Below are 22,410 nucleotides of genomic sequence, written 5' to 3'. Positions count from 1 at the left end.
ATAAGATTAAATACCATAAAGAGTAAACCGTGTAATCTAAACCATAAATGCTAAGCTGTTTTATAGCTATAATCTGAATTTTAATAATTATTTATAACACAATCCTCTAAACACACGTATCTACTTGAAAAGTATCTTTAAATCCACCTATCTATTTACGTACTATAATCTACATATTCGCATATATCAGCAGACTAATCGAGATAACGGCTTCGCTTATCATCCGCTATTAACGACTAACGAAAGCGTTAGATACGTTAAGGCAACTGCTGTTAGCGTAAATAACGACATTATCGCATTTTCTACTTCGATATGCTCCGATAAGTGCACAATTTTCCGCATTTAAGAATGTGCTATTACAATACAATATATACCTACAATATTTAATATATTTTATCAGTAAGTTACCTTGAAGATGAAGGTTAGTTTTCACAACTGCGTAAATATATTTTTTGAAAATGTTTACTCTGGCCTTCGATTCGGAGGGCACAGGTCTAAATCCGGTCCTTAGAATGCTCCTCTAACTTTTCAGTTGTGTGCATTTTAAGAAATTAAATATCACGTGTCTCAAACGATGAAGGTAAAACATCGTGAAAAAACCTGAAAATTTTCTTAAATCTCTCTACGTGTGTGAAGTCTGCCAATCCGCATTGGGCCAGCGTGGTGGACTAAAGCCGTACCCCTCTCATTCTGAGAGGAGACTCGTGCTCCACAGTGATACCAGCAATCTTACTGAAAACATGTGCCCCCGAGTTGTCTCCTGCACGGCTATTCTCTACCGATGTTATGTATAACTCGCAAGTTTCGCTTTCACCGCTATCTTTCTCATTCTATAGTATCGTGGTAAACAGAGAGAGATAGAGGTGAATTCGAAACTCGCACTTGCGAGTTATAAAAATATCGTTACAGAATAGCCTAGCTGTTCTAACTCGCCAGTTCCGTCTCTCCCTTAAATCTGCTCAGGTTCCCAAGGCTTGTGAGTTTGCTAATGTACAACCAATACCAAAAAAGGGAAGCCGTGCCGACCCGGCAAATTACAGACCTGTTACAATTTGCAATCACTTCCATGCTTTGTAAAAGTATTGAACAACAGGCTCCTGGCACACCTCGACTCGAGATCCTCGAGCAAAATGATATCATAAATAAAACTGATCGTGTGTTGGTTAGTCGATAAGTTTTATTGGATGTCACGCCGTTAGCGCTGCAGGCATGTGGGCTTATTGAATAGTGGGTGGCTAGCATTATATGTATAGATGTAAATTATTTTAAGTACCTACTCATAGAACTTACCGACCTTCGTTATAATAACCAATTTGTTAATAATTATTTTATCTTGAGACTTTGTGTGTTATATAAAATCAATGCTAATTAGTTGAAGATGGAACTTCGAAGGCAAGTTGATTCTCTGATCACTTGACCTTCATTCTATCTGCGATCTCAAAAAAATATTTTATAGGTAACTTTTTAAATATGAATAACTATTTACCTAGTAGCGAACTCCCGCGACTTCGTCCGCGTGGAATTCACTTTTCACAAATCCCGCGGGAACTATGGATTTTTCCATGAGATTTCAATAAAGTCGACACCAATTTACTCGGTTTCCCGAGGATGACAGCTGATTAGGTTTCGATCGGTACTCGAAAAACTGATTTAAAAGAAATTTTTGAAATTTTTGTTTTTGAGATATGTATCTCAAAATCTATTGATCGGTTCAAATGCAATGCACGGAAGCACTGAGATTGAATAATGGGATTGAAAAATCCTATTATTTTATCTCAATGTTTCGCTCTGGACGTCCGTCTGTATCGTAAATCGAGATCTTAATTATTATGTAGTATATATATATATTAAATGTAGTTTTCGATCGTCGGCAATAAATAAAAAAAAATGCGCATCGCATTCGAATTGCGTTACGGCGCCAATGACCTCTCCCTTCTCAACCAAAACAAAAGTGAGGGTATTTTCAAAAATGTATGACACTCCGTTAGACGTTAGGCTACAAATTTTTCCATAGACTTAGAACAACTAGACGTAGCCATAGCGTGGCCGCCCGTGAGACAGCCTTAGTAAGGTTATAAGTGTGCGTGTGTATTATATTATTATGTACACTGTATCTATGAATTTTTCAAATGTCTATACTATGTAGGTAGGTGGTACCTACCTACGAACATGTGATGCTAGTGGTGATAAGAGTGACCCAATTTTTGGAATAAATGTTTTTTAGTTTTTTTCTTTCGAACACCATAAAAAGACGGTATTTTAGGGCTAAATAAATATTTTTTAAACTGTTTATTTCATTCATTGTTAGTTTACCGCCATCTATTGGTGAGTAGTGCAAATATATATATTTTTTTATTATGAAACGGTTTCGAATTCTTCTTATTTTATCTAAAAAATATACATTGTAGCATTAAATTGAACTAATAACGTTTCAATCATATTATTAATAGTTTTTATTAAACTGACGCGTTTAATAAAACTTTACTTGTTTTTCTACTATAAATACTAAAAAAACTAGATTCTAAAACATGAATTATTTAAAAAAAAAGTATAGTTTTGTAGCTCAGCAATAGATGTCACTACCAAACTCATGAAAGTTAAAACCTAAAACCGCAACCTCAGAGGAATTCTTTCAAATGTCGTTTGATTCATGATCGTATCGTAGTAGTTTACGTCATCATCATTCATTCATTCAATGTTTCATATTTTTTGACAGTTATTTATTTATTATTTCTAAAAAACTGCGCTAATTACTAATTATAAAAGAAACAAATACAAAGGTGTCATTAACTTAGTTTATATATTACCAAGACTCTTTGTTAATGAAACTTATACGCGCATGACAATCACAGAAAAATTCAATGCGCATAGTCAAAACATTGCGCATTTCGTAGGCTAACCTCACCGAGTCGATATACCGATTACCGAGGGTTTGTGGCTAGCAGAGAAAGCCTTTCACTGCACCTTAGTGCTATATTTTTGTGCTTAGTGTGAGTGCTAAGTGACTTCAAGAGGATTTTCTCCCAGTAAACCGCCTACCATAAAATTACAAGTAAGTTTTACATATTATTTTCTCTGTATTGTCACATTATGTGTAGGTAATCAATAATTTGTTGATTAAATTGACCTTTACTTTATTTTTTCATTAAGTAGAGAACAATTGATTAATTTTTTACCGGTCCCAATAAAATGACGTCATAAGCTGATTAAGCAATGTATCGTCATAAACTATTTTTGCATTGGAAAAGGAATTTTGCAAAACGCCTTCCTTTTTTAATAGCTTTATTACACTTTTTATAATACAATTTCCTTCCAAAAAGTCCTAGTGAGTATACTTGATATGCCATCAGTAAAATTCCAAACACTTTCCAATAGTGGATTTACTCACTTTCTCACTCACTGTTTTCTTTGTGAATTTAATAAATTACCTTTCTCTCTCATTTATTTGTCCTTATTTTAATTTTTAAACAATGTTAATAAAATACAAAACGTACATTATTATAAATTTAAAATAAATCAACCCTCCACCTGCAGGACATTTGAGTTCCCAAGCAACTGATGGTCAGGGCTCCAGAGATATCTGTTTTTATCTCATTTATTTATTTACTGGTTAGTTTTATTCATTTTACCCAATGCTTGGAAAATATGAAACACTTGAAAAAAATCCAACCCACAGTTAGGACTTGTTAGTTGGGACTCCAGATTGAAAAATATGCTTACAATATATGCTGTCTCAAGGATTACAGCCAGACCTGACTTGATTACAAGTAAAAGTTTCAAAGAAGCTTCGCTTGTCTAGTCTGTGTTCAAATGCATTGCTTCCATGCAAGTTGGTGGTTGGCAAGGTTCTGTATACCTCAACTTAATAGATGACATTTTAAAATATGAACAATTTCATACAAAACCAAATATTGTCTGGATGTTTTATTATAGATTTCAAGATTTATAGATTATAGAAACAAGTTTAAAGATTTCAAAATCAATTAAAAATCTTTTATTGTAGTTACTTAGATGAAAAATCATACATTATTAGCTTCCTTACATTTAACGTGACATTTTACATTATGAAGTTTATGACATAAACACACAAATAACAAAGATATTTGTAATTTTGTTTCAATGTCCATATAAATCTTACTATCTCTTGTAGCGACAATGTGTTGTGTAATTCCTTCGTGCCATTTATTAAGGAGCGTTTAGCAATGTAACTATCTGTGGCAGCACTGCAAATATGACCCTTTTAATTTATGTAGCCCCAGAAAATCATGATTGCATATCTAGGGCAATTTTGTAGAAGTGTCAGGGTATCCCTATTTTTTGGGCATAATTGCTTTAGTATTAGCATACTCTTAATTTATATACAATTTAAAAAGTGTGATTTTACTTATTGAAGTACTATTTTGAAGCATTTTAGAATTAAATATACATAATTATGACTGTATCTCATATGAAAATGGTAACTAACCATTTTTATCTTAATTTAGGTCATATTTAGTAATACTCATTAATAAGTTAATGTATCTGCTTTAGCAATAGCCTTCAATTTAGCTGGTGGGAGGCTTCGGCCGATAGTTACAAAATTCTCAGCATCTTGGAGTAAATCCTCTGTAGTGACTCTGTTTAAAATAGAGGCTGTTCCTGATCTGGATCCCTTATATCGAGATAGATTTTAGTCATATGTATATGAAAAGTTTGGATTAAATAATCAATCCATGTTTGTTCTCAAATTTGTTGTCAATCTCAAATTTTCCCATTTACAGTACATTTTAATAAATTGCATATGTGGAACTGATTTTTTGATGTGTGATTTTTCTCCATACAGTGAATAGGCATTTGACCTCTGATATGGGATTTGCACCTCATTCTACTTTCTGTGGCTCATGATGGCATATATCATGGTAAAAGTGACCAGTGTCAATATATACTAATATTATAAAGAGGTAAGGTCTGTGGTATATGTAGGGGGTAATCGCTGGATCTACTGAACCGATTTTGAAAATTCTTTCACCACTAGAAAACCACGTTATTTGTGTGTGTCATAAGCTAATTTTATCCCCGTATTCTCACGGGAACGGGACCTACGCGTCGGTTAATCTTATATATATGAGCCTTGATTTGCCCAGTCAAAGATGTTATTTAAGCATGTTCACAGCTTCCAGCTAACTTGTAATGGATCTCATGGATACCAACTGATTGCCTTGGCGTATCTAGGATTATTTACTAGGGTGGCCCTGGCCCCCTTCATCAAGTCTTATTAGTATCATAATAGAAATCCATATCGGTAGCCAAGAACCCTAAGGCGGGCACAGATCGATTCTAGGGTGGGCACGGCCCATCTGGACCCCCCCTCCTAAATACGCCTATGACTGCTTGACAAAAGTAACAAAAAAACTATGTCTTCTGCCTCGTAAAGTCAATATTTTGTTAAATAACGGTTATATGTACTTATAGTGCATATCCTAGTTAAAATCCTAGTACACTAGCACAATCCTCGAAAATAGAATAATTACGAGCACGTTATCTCCCTCGTGATCTATTTTCTCCATTTTATGATTGAAGCGGTCATAGTGGAGCAACGAGGCGCGGGTCAAGGGGTCTCATCTGACCCGCTCGAGTTTTAAAAATACGTAGGTACCGAAAAGATTATTTTGGGTCTGGTGATTTCATATTTTTTTAGATTATGTTTAATAGCAGATGCTGGCTGGCTTATAGTCAGGGATAAGTAGAAAATTTTTTACAACTGACTACTATCCAGTTAATTTTTCGTAAGTAGCTTCATCTCGATGATGAGTTACCAGGAAACGAAAATTTCTGAGCGTCGGTACGAGATAATGTATCACACAATTTGTAGGACATTGTGGCTGTTAAGTTGGTTGTTGTATGTCCTACAAATTGTGTTTTCACACAGATACGTTTTTTAATAAACATTAGTAGATCTTTTTTTTAATTTGCCGGGCGATTTCGGTCGCTAATGAATTAGCCCAACTCTAGATTAAGCAACAGATGAATCATCAGTAAATTAGTAAACACGTTGCAAAAAGATTAACGGAATAATAGCGAGCTTACTTTGTCTCCCACGCCAAACATTGACTTGTGCGTACCTATAGTGGTTTGCATACAGATTGCAATCATCATTTTGAAAAATAAACTGTGAGTCAGAGTATGGTAACGTAATATGCATTAATAAATTAATATTACTAGTGTCAATAGTTTTTATAATCTGTACAAATCCGTTTAGAACAAGCAGGGCCGACCCGTCCTTACGGCGAACGGAGCAGTCGCTCCAGACGCTACAGACGGTACTGCGCCTGATTTTCAATTGGTCACCCCAGAGTATGGTCGAGATCTTCGCGTTTCATTCTTTCTTTACTCTCATAATTTGGTGTAGGTATCTGCATATTATTAGGAGCGCCATAATTAGATCTCGCTCCATTTTAAAATTTACTTCGGGCCGGCGCTGAGAGCAAGTAGACCAGGCACTGTGCAGATGTGAGTATGCAAAAATCGAGAACCGCATTATAGTGGACTCTGAAAAGCATGCAGATTGGATACTTCATGTTGCTAGGAGGTTTGTTGGTCCATTCTTTTGTCATACAACAAAGTGGGTAGTCGAGTATATGGACTGAACAAATAGTTTGTATCAGTTTTATTAAAAAATCCAATTTTTTCACCATGATATTATCACACTGATCTATTTAAAAAACCCAAGAAAGTTAAAAACAAGCATTTTAAAAAATGTATCCTCTCCGAAACTACTGGTTAAATTCAATTGAAACTTGGCACAATTCAAAAGAAGGTCAAAAAAATCGAGGAGGATGGATTTTTGTGTACGACTTTAAAGTAGGCCAATAAATGTATGTCACTCCTCACACCAATATGAAGATTAGCGTTGGAAAGTAAAAGTCTTAAGCCTTAGCTGTGACCTTACCTGTCACGCTACGCTACCAAACGTGCCATGTCTAGGCCTTTTCAAGATTACGCTCAAACACGCAGATGTATTACTAACTGTTAGGTAATTTATCGCGTATAGTTTGTAATAATGTCAAAAAAATTTGCTTCCAGTTTAAGTTAACACGGCGCTTAATATGTCAAAGGTTTGATAATTTACTTATTAGACTATTTTTTTTTTTTATTTTCCGCCGCAATTTAACTAGGCAACTAGGATATTTGCAATATTTATAATTTATTTATTATCCACAATAAATAACAGATGAGGGTATATATTTCTTATGCCGGATCTTGTACTATAATGTATGGTACGGTCCAGACTTTCATGCTTTGGAGCGTTATTATTACGGCTTAAACTTTGACCGCGGTTTTGCAAACACGTTTTCAAAATCCGCCTTATCACAGAAGACGAAGCTACTAAGCGCCACAGTAGCGGGTAGTTGGGGGTTAGACACATAAGTCTCAAACGGTGAGCGATCTGTGAGACCGCGCGTCCATATTAGGTTCAGAATTGTTTTACTTAGGCGTTAATTAAACTATTTTTATAGTATTAATCGATAAACCAGATGGCTCACTTGATGGTAAGTAGAAAACCGTCGCCCATACATAAAGCAAAACTTTGCAGGACATGAAGAACATGTCCTGCGAAGTCCATCAACCTAAGCCTCATGTTTTTTGTTTTTCTTTTTTTTTAATATTGTATAAGTAATAATAACCAGTGCACAGTAAAACAGAGTGTGCTTTGTGTTGCATTATGGTTAGGCTTTATTTAAATATGTATTTTGTAGAATAATAAAAAATAAATCAAATCAAATCAAAAATCATTTATTTCAAGTAGGCTCAGTTTACAAGCACTTTTGACACGTCAGTTGACTATTTGTAAAGATTTTACCACCGGTTCGGAAGGCAGGTTCTGCTGAGAAGATACCGGCAAGAAACTCAACAGTTGCTCTTTTGAAAAAGTCATACAGTATTATAATTTACAATTGATAACAATTACTGTTTACATTTCTTATAGTTTTACTTCCTGTGTGAAGGTGGAAGCTGATCCAACGGCCTCCAAGCATCTTTATCATTAAGGAACTCATCAATGTTGTAGTACCCTCGACTAAGTAAATGTTTTTTAACACATTGCTTAAAGCTATGCATTGGCAGGTCCATCACAGTCTTGGGGATCTTATTATAGAAGAGTACACCCAAACCTACAAAAGATTTTTTTACTCTTTGGAGACGATATGCAGAAATAACTAACTTATGCCTGTGTCTAGTAAGACGTGGGTTTAAATCTCCTGCATAATATAATGTGCCTTTTTTAACTCGTAACATTGTACACACATATTTGGTTGGGAAAGGGGAACAGTTAATATTGCTGTTTAATAAACGATAACTTAAAACTAATTGCGGTAGAAATAGCCTGTGCACACTAAACATTTTAGAAGCAGTGTGCGGTCCTAGGATTCTCTATGTTTAAATTTCAAATCCAAACCTACAAAATTTAAAATTCAATTGGCTAACCGGCAATTCTACTATATTATGTACGAGTTGAGCCACTCCTTGCTTTGCCACATAATTTATTAGGCAAGCCAACTAAAGCTGAAATACCTTATTTAGATTCTAATCTCAACTGAACAGCAAAGCTGTGATATAAAAATGGAATACCTGTTGAGATGGAAAATTCCTTGTATCTCTTGGTAAAACTCATATCATGAAGTATTCGTCGAGTAAATATTGTTGCACCTGATATTGTTATAAACACGTAGGTTATTGAAATGTAGATGATGACGCAATCTATGTGACTTAAACAAAACACACTATATCAGTGAGGTTTTCAGAAACATCACATGATGATTAAATAAAGATTTGTTGGCAGATCGTCACATTATTTTCTAAAATACAAAAAGCTCATTCACGGGAATACGTTTTATAATATACCGCGAATACATACAGAAGCGAGTATGGAATGGTAATTTTTAAGGGGCCTATTTATAGATATACTTTCCAACTTTCAAGGTCTACTTTACGCAATAGTGGCATTAAAGTTAGCTATTCTTTCAGTCCATTATATTAAACATCGAGAATTTCCAGACGTAACTACCCAAATGATAACCAATGGTTACCTAAACCAACAAGATTCGCGGATGCGATTACAGGAAATCCGTCACCAATATCATTATCCATCATATCAGCCGATGGACGCCCACTGCAAAACATAGGTTTTTTTTTTATTCTTTACAAGTTAGCCCTTGACTACAATCTCACCTGATGGTAAGTGATGATGCAGTCTAAGATGGAAGCGAGCTAACTTGTTAGGAGGAGGATGAAAATCCACACTCCTTTCGGTTTCTACGCAACATCGTACCGGAACGCTAAATCGCTTGGTGGTCTTTGTCGTTAGGGTGGTAACTAGCCACGGTTTAAGCCTCCCACCACCCAAACTCCCACCAGTTTTTTGTAGGGACTTCCAAACAACAAACATCACGGTCCTGAGCAACTTGCATCCAGCGAATAATTCGAATTGAATCTCGTCACAATTATAACACACTCTAATAGTGAAAAGCGCGAAATCTTTTACTATGTGTGTGGTAACGAGACTGTTGTTTTTAACTGCAATTTAAAGAGCACGCAAGGGCAATGTATCAAAAATAATCATATGAAGATGGAACGTGAAAAAAATCTATATATACAGAATATTCCCCTTAATGGCCAACACGAGTGGATCGAAAGTTCTATGTTATCTAAATTGTTGTTGGCAACGCGCCAGAATTGCCAATGACATGTAACCAAACGCCCCCATACATAATGCTCGAAAGTATGGAACGTCTAGACCGTACCATACGTTATAGTACGAGATCCGGCATAAAAAATATGTACCCTCATCTGTTATTTATTAAGGATACTAAATAAATGATAGAAAATATTTACTTTAACACATTGCAAATAGTTATTTGAATTGCGGTGGGATAATATCAAAATTAATTAAATTTTTAATAGAATTTAGCTAATCTACTTCCCCTATTCGTACACAAAAATCGTACCACCGTATCCAACAGAATTGAAAACGTAAAGATTGCCTGTTTCACCACTGCTACTGTGGGGTTGCCAGGTATTAACAGGTAGTAAATTTAATTTACATCCTTTATTTATACCCTCATTAGTTACTTAAGCGTCTAACATGTGAAATGAAAGCTTATTTTAGGCTTAGTTTTACTCTTATTAAGTTGATTTAGATCAAGTTCATGATTTCCTAGACTTTGTAAGTAAAATGTGTCTGGCCTCAATTTAACTTAGCAACCCTTTTGCAATGTGTCATTGTGAATATTATCTATCATTTACTTATTTCTTATTACTAATAAATAGCAGATGAGGTATATGTTTCTAATGCCGGATCTTACATCATTATATAGTAAGCGACCAAGTTGGCGCATAACGAACTATCTTGAACACTAAACAAGTTGAACTTGTGCGAGCCACGAGTAAGGGAGGAAACCGCGGGGGTGGTGCGCGCGTCTATCGATTTTACCCCGACGTACCATCGCCCTGTCTCGCTGAATGCCAAGATTATACCATACGCTATTTATAGCCATAATTCAAATAATGTCAAAATAGATTACCTACATTTTGTCAAGTCACCGACATTCGTAACCCGCGCTACAGACTCTCAGTTTTAACTATGCAGTTGTAACTGTACAGTTTTGTCTGATCAAAAATTTAATCAAAATCATTAGAAAAAACTGAACAATTAAAATTGACGGAAACTACACACTTAAGTACGATTTAATTGAACAATACGACTGTTAAAACTGCTCGTCTGTAACACGGGTAACATCGTCTGTAACGAGGAGCTAATAAATATAAAATGTATGACAACAATATCTGGATTAGGAAACGTTAATTATACTGTATGGTTTATGAATACAAAAGATATAACAATACGCAGCGTTGAAAGAAATAGCTTATATGTATTTGATTTAGAGTATCTTCATAACAGTATTATAAAAAATACGAACGAGTAGATATGCCCTATTTATTAGCCACAGTTTTAAATAGATTAACGTATACCAATTCTGTTAATTTGTAACTATTTTAAAGTTAACCTTAAGTAAATACTACAACAGACCTTAAGAATTTACATCATTACCAGAAAATGATAAAAATTATCTGAATCAAAATGTTCAAAACAAAAAATTAACAAAGAAATTTGTTAACTAAAATCAGCTTATACTCCCGTAGTTGTATTCGCAATCTCGCATTTAACATTAATATTCAAAGGTCAGGTCGGCACGGCATTGCATGCTTGCGGAGGTTTACAGCAGTTATAATTCAACGTGTTTTCGAATTTATCCACAACTACTTTCGATTTCAAAGCTTTTATATTTTGTTTTCAATTTCTGTGAAGAAATATCGTGCAATTTCCAGCGATCGCACGATTTGATCGCAGATGACATTGCCGTATTGGCGGAAACGTGATTTGTTGGACCTTGGAAATGTTGAGTGACCTTAACTATTATTCTAGACAAGTGGGCCTAAAGATGAACATGGATAACACCAAAGTCATCCGATATCGATAATATTATTATTATCGAAGTTTGTTCAATAATAAAGGTATACATATATTGCTATTTTACAAGGTAGGAGCAACTTCGACGAAAAGTCTGACAGACGAATTCGCCTGGGTTAGGTAGCATTGGAAAATTAGGTCACAACATTGGGAAATTAGGTCACGTCTATGAATGTCCTAAAGCTTGAAGACAAAAGTTGTATAAATGACGATTTCAATGAAATCATTTTAAGAATTTTTTACTTAATTGCTAAACTGCCTTAGATTTTGGAGATCAACGTCGTGCTAAAGACGTAGGTTTTAACTGCGCAGTTTTTAACAAAAATGTCTAACTGGTCAGTTAAATCGTACAAGTATAGTGTCCGTCGGTTTTAATTGTACAATTTTTGGCTGATGACTTTATTTTTGAAATTTTGATTAGATAACACTGTACAGTTAAAACTGCGCAGTTAAATGCAAACGTGTGTAGATCGAGTTACAAGCTATAGACGTGACATAGAAAGAAAAAAGCTTTTCGTTACTTCACATAAGGGATGAATAAACCTTACACTGCCATGTTATTATAATAGTCTAAGATCCGGCATTAATAATAAATACCCTCATCTGTTATTCATTAGTGATGAAAAATAAATGGAATGTTCACGGCCAATCGCAGCCCAACACATTTTTCATACAATATCTAGAAAACTATAAACTAAATCAAAGGCAACCTAATTCAGTTAAATTAAGCCTAAAATAAGTTTTCATTTGACATATTAGACGACTAAATAACTGATGACGGTGTATAAATAACATTATTTAACTGTTTATACGAGTATCTGACAACACCACAGTTGCAGTGTGAAAGCAGGCACTTTACTTCCAATTCTTTTGGGTGTATTCTAAGAACTAGTGTACATTTTTTTTTAATGAGGGAAGGAGATTAAATATTAAAATATAGATAGAGGAGATTATAAATTAAAAAAAATCACATAATACGATCTGGCCCCAATTTAAGTAGGCAACCCATGTACAATATGGCAATGTAAATATTTTCTATCACTTATTTTATTCCCAATTAAATAACAGATGCGTATATATTTTATTAAAGTTTGCCGCGATTCACGATAATAGTATTATAAACGTCATAAGACAACTGTCACCGTTCCCATGCTATCTGAAAAACACTAGGTAAAATCGCAGTTGCACGCTGATTGTTGAATAAAAAAAGACTTATGTTGTAAAAATTACGTAAAATGTAATGCACGAGTCATTTGCGTATAGGGAATTACTCGTGACCTATTAGGGACTTCAGCCAAGTCTGTAAACTGCCAAATCTTACTTGGCATTTCCCTACCTTGCCCTAGATGCCCTACATTTTCCGTAACTTACAAGTTTCGTTGAATTGCACAACAGTTGTTAATAGGCCATTTGTAATAAAATTCCTGATCTGAATTATGCGATGATCAGGTAGGAAAATTAATTTAATATACGTTGCCGATGTATGAATGCTACTTGCATTTTTAGCAATAGATACTTAAAAGCATCTTTAAAATTAACCTCACAAAACCTAACTAGGAAAACCGTTGTAAAAGTTCCGTGGTTATTATGTCGTAACGTTGGAAACCATTTAAAAGAGAAATAATGTTTTGTAATTTCTTTATTTGCAATCAATAATCTTTAAAAATAAAATAAAACTAATTGAATTTTCGGAATTAGGAATTATTTTCTGGTATTTTAATTACAGTGAATAATGAATATGCTATTTTCCGCGAAAACTCGACCAATATAACATAATAGATATGTTGTTTGATCATCAATGATCGACAACGCTTTGCAGGCAACACAAACACAAGCTGCACAGCGTCTTCGCTCGCGAAGACGAGGTCCTCGATATCTGACGACACCCAGACGCGGAATTTTTGGGGACGCTCGGACTGATCCTTAGGCCTATAAACCCTTTCAGAACGGCCCTTTAAGCCGAGGTCCGTGTCTCAGAGACGCCCTTAGAGAGTCGTTCAACCCATCTCTTCTGCTTCTGCCTTCGGGCCCCATCAGGCGATGCTTCTGAGTTCGCCCGAACCCCCGGTGACGCCGCTGAGGTCCCATTAAGTAGGCTACGGCACAATATTTGCAAACATTCGGTTATTCTTTTTGTCGGGGGTTAAAAATAGTAAACTTATTTCAATCATTAATTGTATAAAATGACATAATAACGTATCTACGGATTAAGTTACGTAAGGTTTCAATAAATAATGATGAGCGGCCGCAAATTGTAACTAGTCGAGTGGAATATGACGCAAGTCGAGAGGTAGGCCCCTTTCCTTTGTCCCGCGCCCAAGGTCGGACCCACCACCGCTTAATACTAGAAAACAACGGAAAATAGTAAATATATTTCAGTAATCTATACTAATATTATAAAGCTGAAGAGTTTGTTTGATTGAACGCGCTAATATCAGGAACTACTGGTCCGATTTGTAAAATTGTTTCAGTGTTAGATAGCCCATTTATCGAGGAAGGCTATAGGTTACACAATATACCCGTATTCCTACGGGAACGGGAACCACGCGGGTGAAACCGCGCGGCGTCAGCTAGTTAATTGTATAAAATTACATAAATAACGTATAGCACTACGTATTAAGTTACGTAAGGTTTCAATAAATAATGATGAGCGGCCGCAAATTGTAACTAGTCGAGTGGAATATGACGCAAGTCGAGAGGTAGGCCCCTTTCCTTTGTACCGCGCCCAAGGTCGGACCCACCACCGCTTAATGCCAGTTAACAATGGAAGATAGTAAATATATTTCAGTAATTAATTCTACAAAATGACATAAATAACGTATCTACGTATTAAGTAACGTAAGGTTTCAATAAACAATGATGAGCGGCCGCAAATTGTAACTAGTCGAGTGGAATATGACGCAAGTCGAGAGGTAGGCCCCTTTCCTTTGTACCGCGCCCAAGGTCGGACCCACCACCGCTTAATGCCAGTTAACAATGGAAGATAGTAAATATATTTCAGTAATTAATTCTACAAAATGACATAAATAACGTATCTACGTATTAAGTAACGTAAGGTTTCAATAAACAATGATGAGCGGCCGCAAATTGTAACTAGTCGAGTGGAATATGACGCAAGTCGAGAGGTAGGCCCCTTTCCTTTGTACCGCGCCCAAGGTCGGACCCACCACCGCTTAATGCCAGTTAACAATGGAAGATAGTAAATATATTTCAGTAATTAATTCTACAAAATGACATAAATAACGTATCTACGTATTAAGTAACGTAAGGTTTCAATAAACAATGATGAGCGGCCGCAAATTGTAACTAGTCGAGTGGAATATGACGCAAGTCGAGAGGTAGGCCCCTTTCCTTTGTACCGCGCCCAAGGTCGGACCCACCACCGCTTAATGCCAGTTAACAATGGAAGATAGTAAATATATTTCAGTAATTAATTCTACAAAATGACATAAATAACGTATCTACGTATTAAGTAACGTAAGGTTTCAATAAACAATGATGAGCGGCCGCAAATTGTAACTAGTCGAGTGGAATATGACGCAAGTCGAGAGGTAGACCCCTTTCCTTTGTCCCGTGCCCAAGGTCGGACCCACCACCGTTTCATTTGTGTTTACCAAGTTCAATGCTCACTGTCAACTGTGCAAGATTAAAAATGCGGAAAAGAGAATACACTGCAATATTGAATTTAATCTTTTCAGTAAACAGTCGTGAACGCGAAGAAGATTTTAAATTGAAAACGTTTTTCTTCACAGTAAAGGGAAGCTTTTGAATGGACTGGTAATATTATGGAAATTAAAGTTCTTTCAAAGTAAACCTGCACTTTCAAGTTAAGTTAGTAAGTTTTCTTCCTTTACGCTGCGGGTCCTGAAGCGATTTGGCTGTAATTTGGAATGGAGATAGATTTTACTCTGGATTAACACATAGGCTACTTTTCATCCGGGAAAAATCCATGGTTCCCGCGGGATTTGTGAAAAACTGAAATCCACGCGGACGAAGTCGCGGGCGTTCGCTAGTAATAATATAAACGATGGATGGATGTTTGTTTAACATAACTCTTTAACGCCGCAACTACTGAACCAATTTTGATAAAAGTTAAAATGAAGATACATAAAACCCTGGATCAACACAGGCTACTTTTTATCCCGAAAGAGTCCATGATTTTGCGAGATTTGCGAATCGACTACTATTATTAGCCACCACGTGGTTTCACCCGCGTAGGTCTCGTTCGTTTAGAGAATACGGCGATATAGCCTATAACCACTATGACACTTACAAATAACGAGGGTTTGTAGTGGTGGTAGTACAACTAAAAATATATTCTATTCTGTTCTACAACAGCACAAACTTTATTTCTTTGTAATATTTATCCCCACATTCTCACAGGAACGGGAACTACGCGGGTGGAGCCGCGGGACGTTTCTTTACAGAAACATTTTTGTTTGTAAATTCATAAAAATGGTGGATGTTTGTAGCTATCTACAATAGTCTTAGTAGTTGTAATGTACAGTATCCATTGAACGAATTTTAATTATCACTTTGATATCTTGGGATACGAATAGTATAGAACATGGGTTCCCAACCAGTGGGGCGCGCCCCACTTGGGGGCGTAGGGTGTACTAAAGCGACAACACACACACAACGAGAGGCTTAAAAAAATCATAATTTCGCGCGCTTTTGACTTTTAAATTTTAGATAAAATATAATGCCATTTATCCTGTCGTCGGCAAGGAAGCACTGCGTATTCTTTTACCGTTTTCGATTTTGTAAACGGGGTTTTTGACGCTGTTGTTATAAAAACGAAGCAAAGAAATATACTTCATGTCGAAAATGATCTATACTGTGCACTGACCAACATGAAATGATAAATTTGTTAATAAACTGCAGGCCCATGTGTTCACTAATGGTTATTATTATATGTTGTACACGATTAATAAAGTCCATTAAAGTTTTCATCGTTTGTTGTTCTGTCCATTGTAGTTGAGTGGGGCGTAGTACTTTAGCGTAAACTTTATGGAGGCGCAAATGGTTATAGGTTGGGAACCTCTGGTACGTAAAATTAAAAAAAAAAAATAGCATTGAACATATTTTTTATTATTACAATATTATGATAGTGTTTCATTTAAGATAGACAGCATTTTTATTTTCACAGCCATCTTTTTGTTTCTCGGAATTCTCTTCAATGTTTTGTGTAAGGATAATAAAAACAGATGGTCCTCATCCTCGTCTTCATCACTGAAGGGTTCTTCGTATTCATATGCCTTGCGTTTGTGTCTGCCTTTACGTGTGTCATTGTCCGGTGGCAAACTATCATCCTGTGTAACGCTGTCATTATCCATCAAATAAACGTATTCTGTGTCCAATTCTGGCTCGCTTGGCTGCTCGGCAATGTTCATTACGTTTGTGAGGAATTGTAAATTTTTGTAGTAAACATATTCAGTCTTTCGCCCAGTGCCTGCGCCGTAGTGCCTTTGGCGTTTGAGCTCCCTCGCAAAACACGTTCTGAGATTCTTCCATCGCTGTTGTAGTCTCCATGCTGGAAATTAACAATAATTTGAGCCATGATAGTGGATATGACCTTCGCCTTCGATTCCGGAGGGCGTAGGTTTTGAATCCGGTCCGCGGTATGCACCTCCAACTTTTCAGTTGTGTGCATTTTAAGAAATTAAATATCACGTTTCTCAAACGGTGAAGGAAAAATATCGTGAGGAAACCTGCATACCAGAGAATTTTCTTCATTATCTGCGTGTGTGAAGTCTCTCAATCCGCATTGGGCCAGCGTGGTGGACTATTGACCTATTCTGAGAGGAGACTCGTGCTCAGCAGTGAGCCGAATATGGGATGATAATGATGATGATGATGATGATGATAATGATGATGATGATGATGATGATGATGATGATGATAAATAAATGCTTAGCAGGGCTACTTGCCAACCTTACATATACACAGATATCAAAGAAGTTATGGTTTATTGTAGAAAATTAATAATTAAAAGCGAAGGTAATTCCCACATCATGGTCGTCTACTGCTGGACATAGGCCTCTTGCATAGACTTCCTAACAACGTTCTCGAATCTCGAGCGGCCCGCATCCAGCGGCAGTTTTAAATACCGAAATGGAAATGTAACTATGAGAATAATCATGAAATATTACCAACCTAGGAGATGTTTATCGGCCTGTGACATGTTTTCCTCTCCTAACACATCATTGATCTCCGCCCAAGCCTGTTTCTTCACATCCTTGCCATGATCGGCAGCCGTGTCCCATATCGCTGGTCTCTTTTGTACTTCGTTTATAAACAGAGCCGTGTCAATATTCAATGATTTAGCCATTACTTTGACGTAAAAATGTCAATACTCAATACAACAGATAAGCAATGGCGTCCGCTATTGAGTTTCGAAATTGGAATACTGAAAGAGACTGCGCCGCGATGGTAGCTCGACCGGGCGATATCACAAGTGCGAGCGAGACAGAACAATGCGACGCTACGAAATGGCGCGGTACCGACGGTTGACCTACCAGTCGCGTATGCACGGAGCGGCAACGTCGCGAGTTGCGCAGTTGTTTTCCGATATGCTGTTGAGTTGAGCTATTTCCGAGTCGGAGATTTATTTATAGTCGTTAGACGTTTAAATATTTACAGGATTTCTACTTTGAGCTGTAGGACATTTGCACTTGTCTTTGCCAATTAAATATCTATTGATAACAATTTAAGACAAAGGTCTAGGGGTAATTTTTCCGTTACTTTTCTCGACCAACCAATTTACTTGATATTTAATTATAAGTAAATAAACGTTTGATGTGTAATATCTAATCTATTGATAACATTTCAAAGTGCCACTTAAATTGTAACAATAATATTTTTTTCTATCTGTCCGTTTGGTGATATTAGGTACCTACCTAGTTTAAAAAAGCCGGAAAATATCAGTTTTTATTTAATATTATAACGGATGGCGTCAACCATCAATTTACTAAAGCGTAAAACAATACGTTACCATAATTAGGAAGATGATACTATAAAGCGTTATCAAATATTATCTATGTAAATGACTAAAACCCAGCCGTGTTACAAAGTACCTAACTAGTCAATATCAAGTATGAAGACACTGTACTTTTCAATTTGTTTATTGTGTACAAAAAAATACAAGCTGATTCATAGTTTCAATTTTCAGTACCGTGACATGACTTAGTTATTGTTACTTACTGTTACTCTATTTATTGAGATTCCGCAACTTAGGGTTACTGTTGAGCTATTATATCAGTAACCTGTGTTACTGTTCTTTCCGTTAGTTGTTTGATGATGAGTTACCGATATAAAGCAATAAACGCGGATTGTTCCAGGATGCCGTCAGCAGCGCCCCCTGCCGAGAATGGCGCGCCGCGCAGCGAGCTCGAGCAACTCCAACTACGAGCCGGCCAGGTTACTGATGATGTAAGGAACCTTTTTTTATTTTCTACAAGATGACTGACTCTACAAGAAGCCCTTGACTGTAATCTCACCTGAAGGTAAGTGTTGATGCAGTCTTAGATGGAAGTGGGATAATTTGTTGGACGTAGGATGCAAATTCACACACCTTTCGCTTTATACAAGACATCGTACCGGAACGCTAAATCGCTTGGTAATTAAGCTTTAATGGAGTATCACTACCAAAAGCAAACTCGTTAATACACGTCCTACAGGACTACCCTGCGGTCGTCGATCAGAGGCATAACATGTGTTAGTTAGACGTCGTATATCCAGAACCGTCCATTTCCTTCAAAAACTATAATTTCACCCTAACAAAAGGAGACTCTTACCCTTTACACCCTTCAGAACATAACGATGTTATAGCGATGTTGATTGGCAGCATAATTCTGTTGCGGTAATAAAACCTAATAAAGACAGTATTCTACCAAACATATATGCTTTCGGCCCGAACTGACTCCATCATTGCTAATTATGTACAACACTTAAACGTCTTAACGCATCGGTAACCTGAAGGCCTATTATCACATGTATTACTGCTAATTGTATTGTGTTTTTTTTTTCACCAGACTTGAAACAATGCAACCTAGCTTGATCCAAGAAATCAAGATGTCTTAACTTGCAAGTTATGATGTCGATTTTTGTCCGTGTTAGTTCTTTCATGAGAAGTTATCTACGACAATTATGAATTACAGGTTATCGCATTACAATCTTGATTTGCATTGCCATTTAGCATGAGGTGATATGTATGAAGGCTTGGCAATTTTAAAAATAAATAAATATAAATTTATTCAATGAACAACATTACGCCATTTGTGTTAGGGATGGGACCTTCTAGTAAGTACATAGACCTGTATCAGAAGGTGCCGTTCTTCCCAGTAATTTGGAAAATACCTTAAATGATTTATCTTGTTTTTAATTTCAGTCCCTGGAATCTACGCGGCGTATGATGCAACTATGTGAGGAGGTGAGTGTACAACTAACAAACTTACAAAGGTGTTTAGTTATAACGTCAATATTATAAATATTATAAGTGGAAGTAACTGCCACACGATAAAAAAAGATGGTCCCAGTTCTACCTCTTGTGAAAACGCCATGTCATTGTGCCTTATTATTTATCTTGTGCCAGTTACTAAAACCTTTTGTGGAACAGTAAAATTTCGAGAATACCTTCAAGATTTAATTTCAGAATCTCCCAATAATCCTCCAAACTGATCAATTAACTGCCCCATCTTTTAATTAAGAAATGGTACTAATTTTATGATTTTCATGTAACTAGTGTTTATTTTATTGTGTTCCTTAAAATAGTTTATTGGATTTCCATGCGAACTAAATCACTGGAGAGAGTTTAAATGTCCATAGACAATTAATTTTTTAGATGCAATAACCGGATACGTAAAGTTAGACAAGATAATTTTTTAGTGATTATTATGTTTCCCCATATAGTAACATTTTGTGTTGAGTTGTTCCGTTGTGAATTTTTGTAACCATGTGTGAGAGAGGTGTTCTCGATGCGAGGGAGTGAGGGGTATAGCGAAGTGACCCGGAGAGCCCCAAGCTCGGTTTGACTTCCAAAGCCCCCCCGAACCCTAGGGCGCAGCCTTTGCTATCCCTGGCTGTTGTGTTATCGATGTCGCTAATGTTATATACTATTCGATGTGTATGTATATCTATCGTAGATGTCCGGTCATGTTTTATTGTTTTTGGTTTTGTTATATTGATTTACATATATATTTGTATCCTTCTGCCAAATTATGTATGCAGGCTGGAAACGATAACTGTCAGCGGGCAATTTTTTTCTCGATATACGAGATATCCATCAATGGGATACTGGTAATAAAAAAACATCATCTGCTGAACAAAATGAAAATCAGAGACCTAAAAAAATTAACGCACTCTGTGTAAAACTAAAAAAAAAATACAATGTCTATTGATTTGATTGACAAAATGAAACCATATGTTTCAGGGATTACATCTATCAATTGATATTAAAAATTCTTTCTTTATATATACTAGTAATATAACTGAAACTACGTCATCTGGTGACAAAATTAATTACAAAAAGAAACTAAAAATCACAAAAAATAATTTGTCAAAACTTGGATGTTATAAGGCATAAAGGTCCCTGTCAAAATATTCAAGGAACTTTTTATCCTTGAATATTTTGACTGGGGCCTTTATGCCCTATAACATGTTCATTGAATTCTATAAAAGTTTGAATTTGAGATCAAGACTTTATATCATTTTGTTCACCAGGCGTCGTTGTTTCATCACCAGTAAAACTAGTGAATATATCTCCCAATAAGAAAACGATAGCTTGCGTAAACTTGCCGTTTCCATCCTGTATAGTACCTAATTATTTTATTTAACCATTGGGTGTTGCATGATCCGTGCCTACTTGTATCCGGCATTGTTAGCCCTTTGTGTTGTTTGTAGCATTGTATAATTTATATGTGAGTGAACAAATCCCTATGTCCAGATTTGGCGTTGACAGTTAATTCTATCTCACTATCAAGAAATATAGACATAACGCAAAAACAGTTTACTAATTTAATTGAAGTAAACCCTTATTAACTGTCAGCATCCAATTAAATTGTCCAGATAGCCTGTTTTTTAAAGAAAAAACTCATAGCATGAAAGCCCATTTTATTTAGATGGATTCCAAAATGTACTAGTTTGGAATACAGCCCTAGAATGTTATACGATCCAGATATGCTTCCCTGTCAACATAGTCTATACCGTTGTGGCTTGGGCTTGCTTTCAAATTGATGTTCCTAAATACAATTGGACGCATTTTTCTAAAACGACTTTTCGCCTCCGAGGCTATTGTCACTACTTTAAAAGCACGTTCTACTTTCTTACTTCCTCTTTGTTTTAAATTAAAGAACACTACAGAAGCATTTTCCTGTGATTTTTTTTTTGTTTCTGAATAAAGTTAAATTTTTAAACACTCCAAATTAAGTTACCTTACATCTATTATAATGGAACTGCTCTTTTCTTGAGTTGTATTTATTTCTCTATACTGTTTTAGTTCGATCTTTAATGTAGGTCTCTGTGTAGTGGCTGATCTCTGTTGTTGACTGTACTATTATGTTGTATGATTTTCGTGCCTTTTCCAACATTCACAATACTATCAAAAAGGGCGTAACCACACGCCGTACCAACTACTGACTCCAACAAAATCGAGCCACACCTTCCGAACTCTCACAACATATACAGACCAATTGAATTTTCTATTTTCAGTATCGCAACTAATATGTTTTTTTTTATTTTTTTTTATTTTAATTATAATATCATAGTATATATTTTTTATTACTTTATAGAGTTTTTGTTCATACATTTCAGTAAGAACGTCTTTTTGTTTTATATTTATTAATAGATCCTACAAGTCTGTACAAAAATTTCATACAAAAAATATGTCATACAGATGTCGCCACTCC

At 35.9% G+C, this 22,410-nt stretch overlaps 2 protein-coding genes across 5 annotated transcripts in view; one reads left to right on the top strand and one right to left on the bottom strand.

The window, feature by feature from the left end:
• The first annotated feature begins 2,671 nt into the window (after positions 1 to 2,671).
• Positions 2,672 to 22,410, top strand: part of LOC112047485 (synaptosomal-associated protein 25) — a 39,299-nt gene continuing 19,560 nt past the window's right edge. Inside the window, exons 1-3 of one of the 4 annotated variants that reach the window (XM_024084614.2) lie at positions 2,672 to 3,052; positions 18,847 to 18,937; positions 19,896 to 19,937. In XM_024084614.2, the coding sequence (XP_023940382.1) occupies positions 18,848 to 18,937; positions 19,896 to 19,937 (132 nt within the window). In that variant the 5' untranslated portion in view covers positions 2,672 to 3,052; position 18,847. The remainder of the gene's footprint in view (positions 3,053 to 18,846; positions 18,938 to 19,895; positions 19,938 to 22,410) is intronic. The other 3 variants (XM_024084613.2, XR_008251925.1, XR_008251924.1) reach the window with 3 other exon arrangements.
• LOC112047486 (uncharacterized) lies at positions 16,579 to 17,932 on the bottom strand. The gene is made up of 2 exons (XM_024084617.2): positions 17,663 to 17,932; positions 16,579 to 17,039 (listed from the first exon to the last, which is right to left on the bottom strand). Exons 1-2 carry the CDS (start codon positions 17,835 to 17,837, stop codon positions 16,609 to 16,611), a joined length of 606 nt encoding a protein of 201 aa, XP_023940385.1. The 5' UTR covers positions 17,838 to 17,932; the 3' UTR covers positions 16,579 to 16,608.

This window comes from Bicyclus anynana, chromosome 21 (assembly GCF_947172395.1).
Source record: "Bicyclus anynana chromosome 21, ilBicAnyn1.1, whole genome shotgun sequence".
Lineage (NCBI taxonomy): Eukaryota > Metazoa > Arthropoda > Insecta > Lepidoptera > Nymphalidae > Bicyclus > Bicyclus anynana.
This window is presented reverse-complemented; position numbering and strand designations above follow the sequence as displayed.

What these genes read in the sequence shown, in the direction of transcription:
- LOC112047486 (XM_024084617.2), bottom strand. Translation starts at nt 17,837, where the DNA reads ATGGCTAAATCATTGAATATTGACACGGCTCTGTTTATAAACGAAGTA. An exon ending in GGCCGATAAACATCTCCTAG is followed by an intron (nt 17,040 to 17,662) that starts GTTGGTAATATT and finishes GTTAATTTCCAG; the next exon opens with CATGGAGACTACAACAGCGA.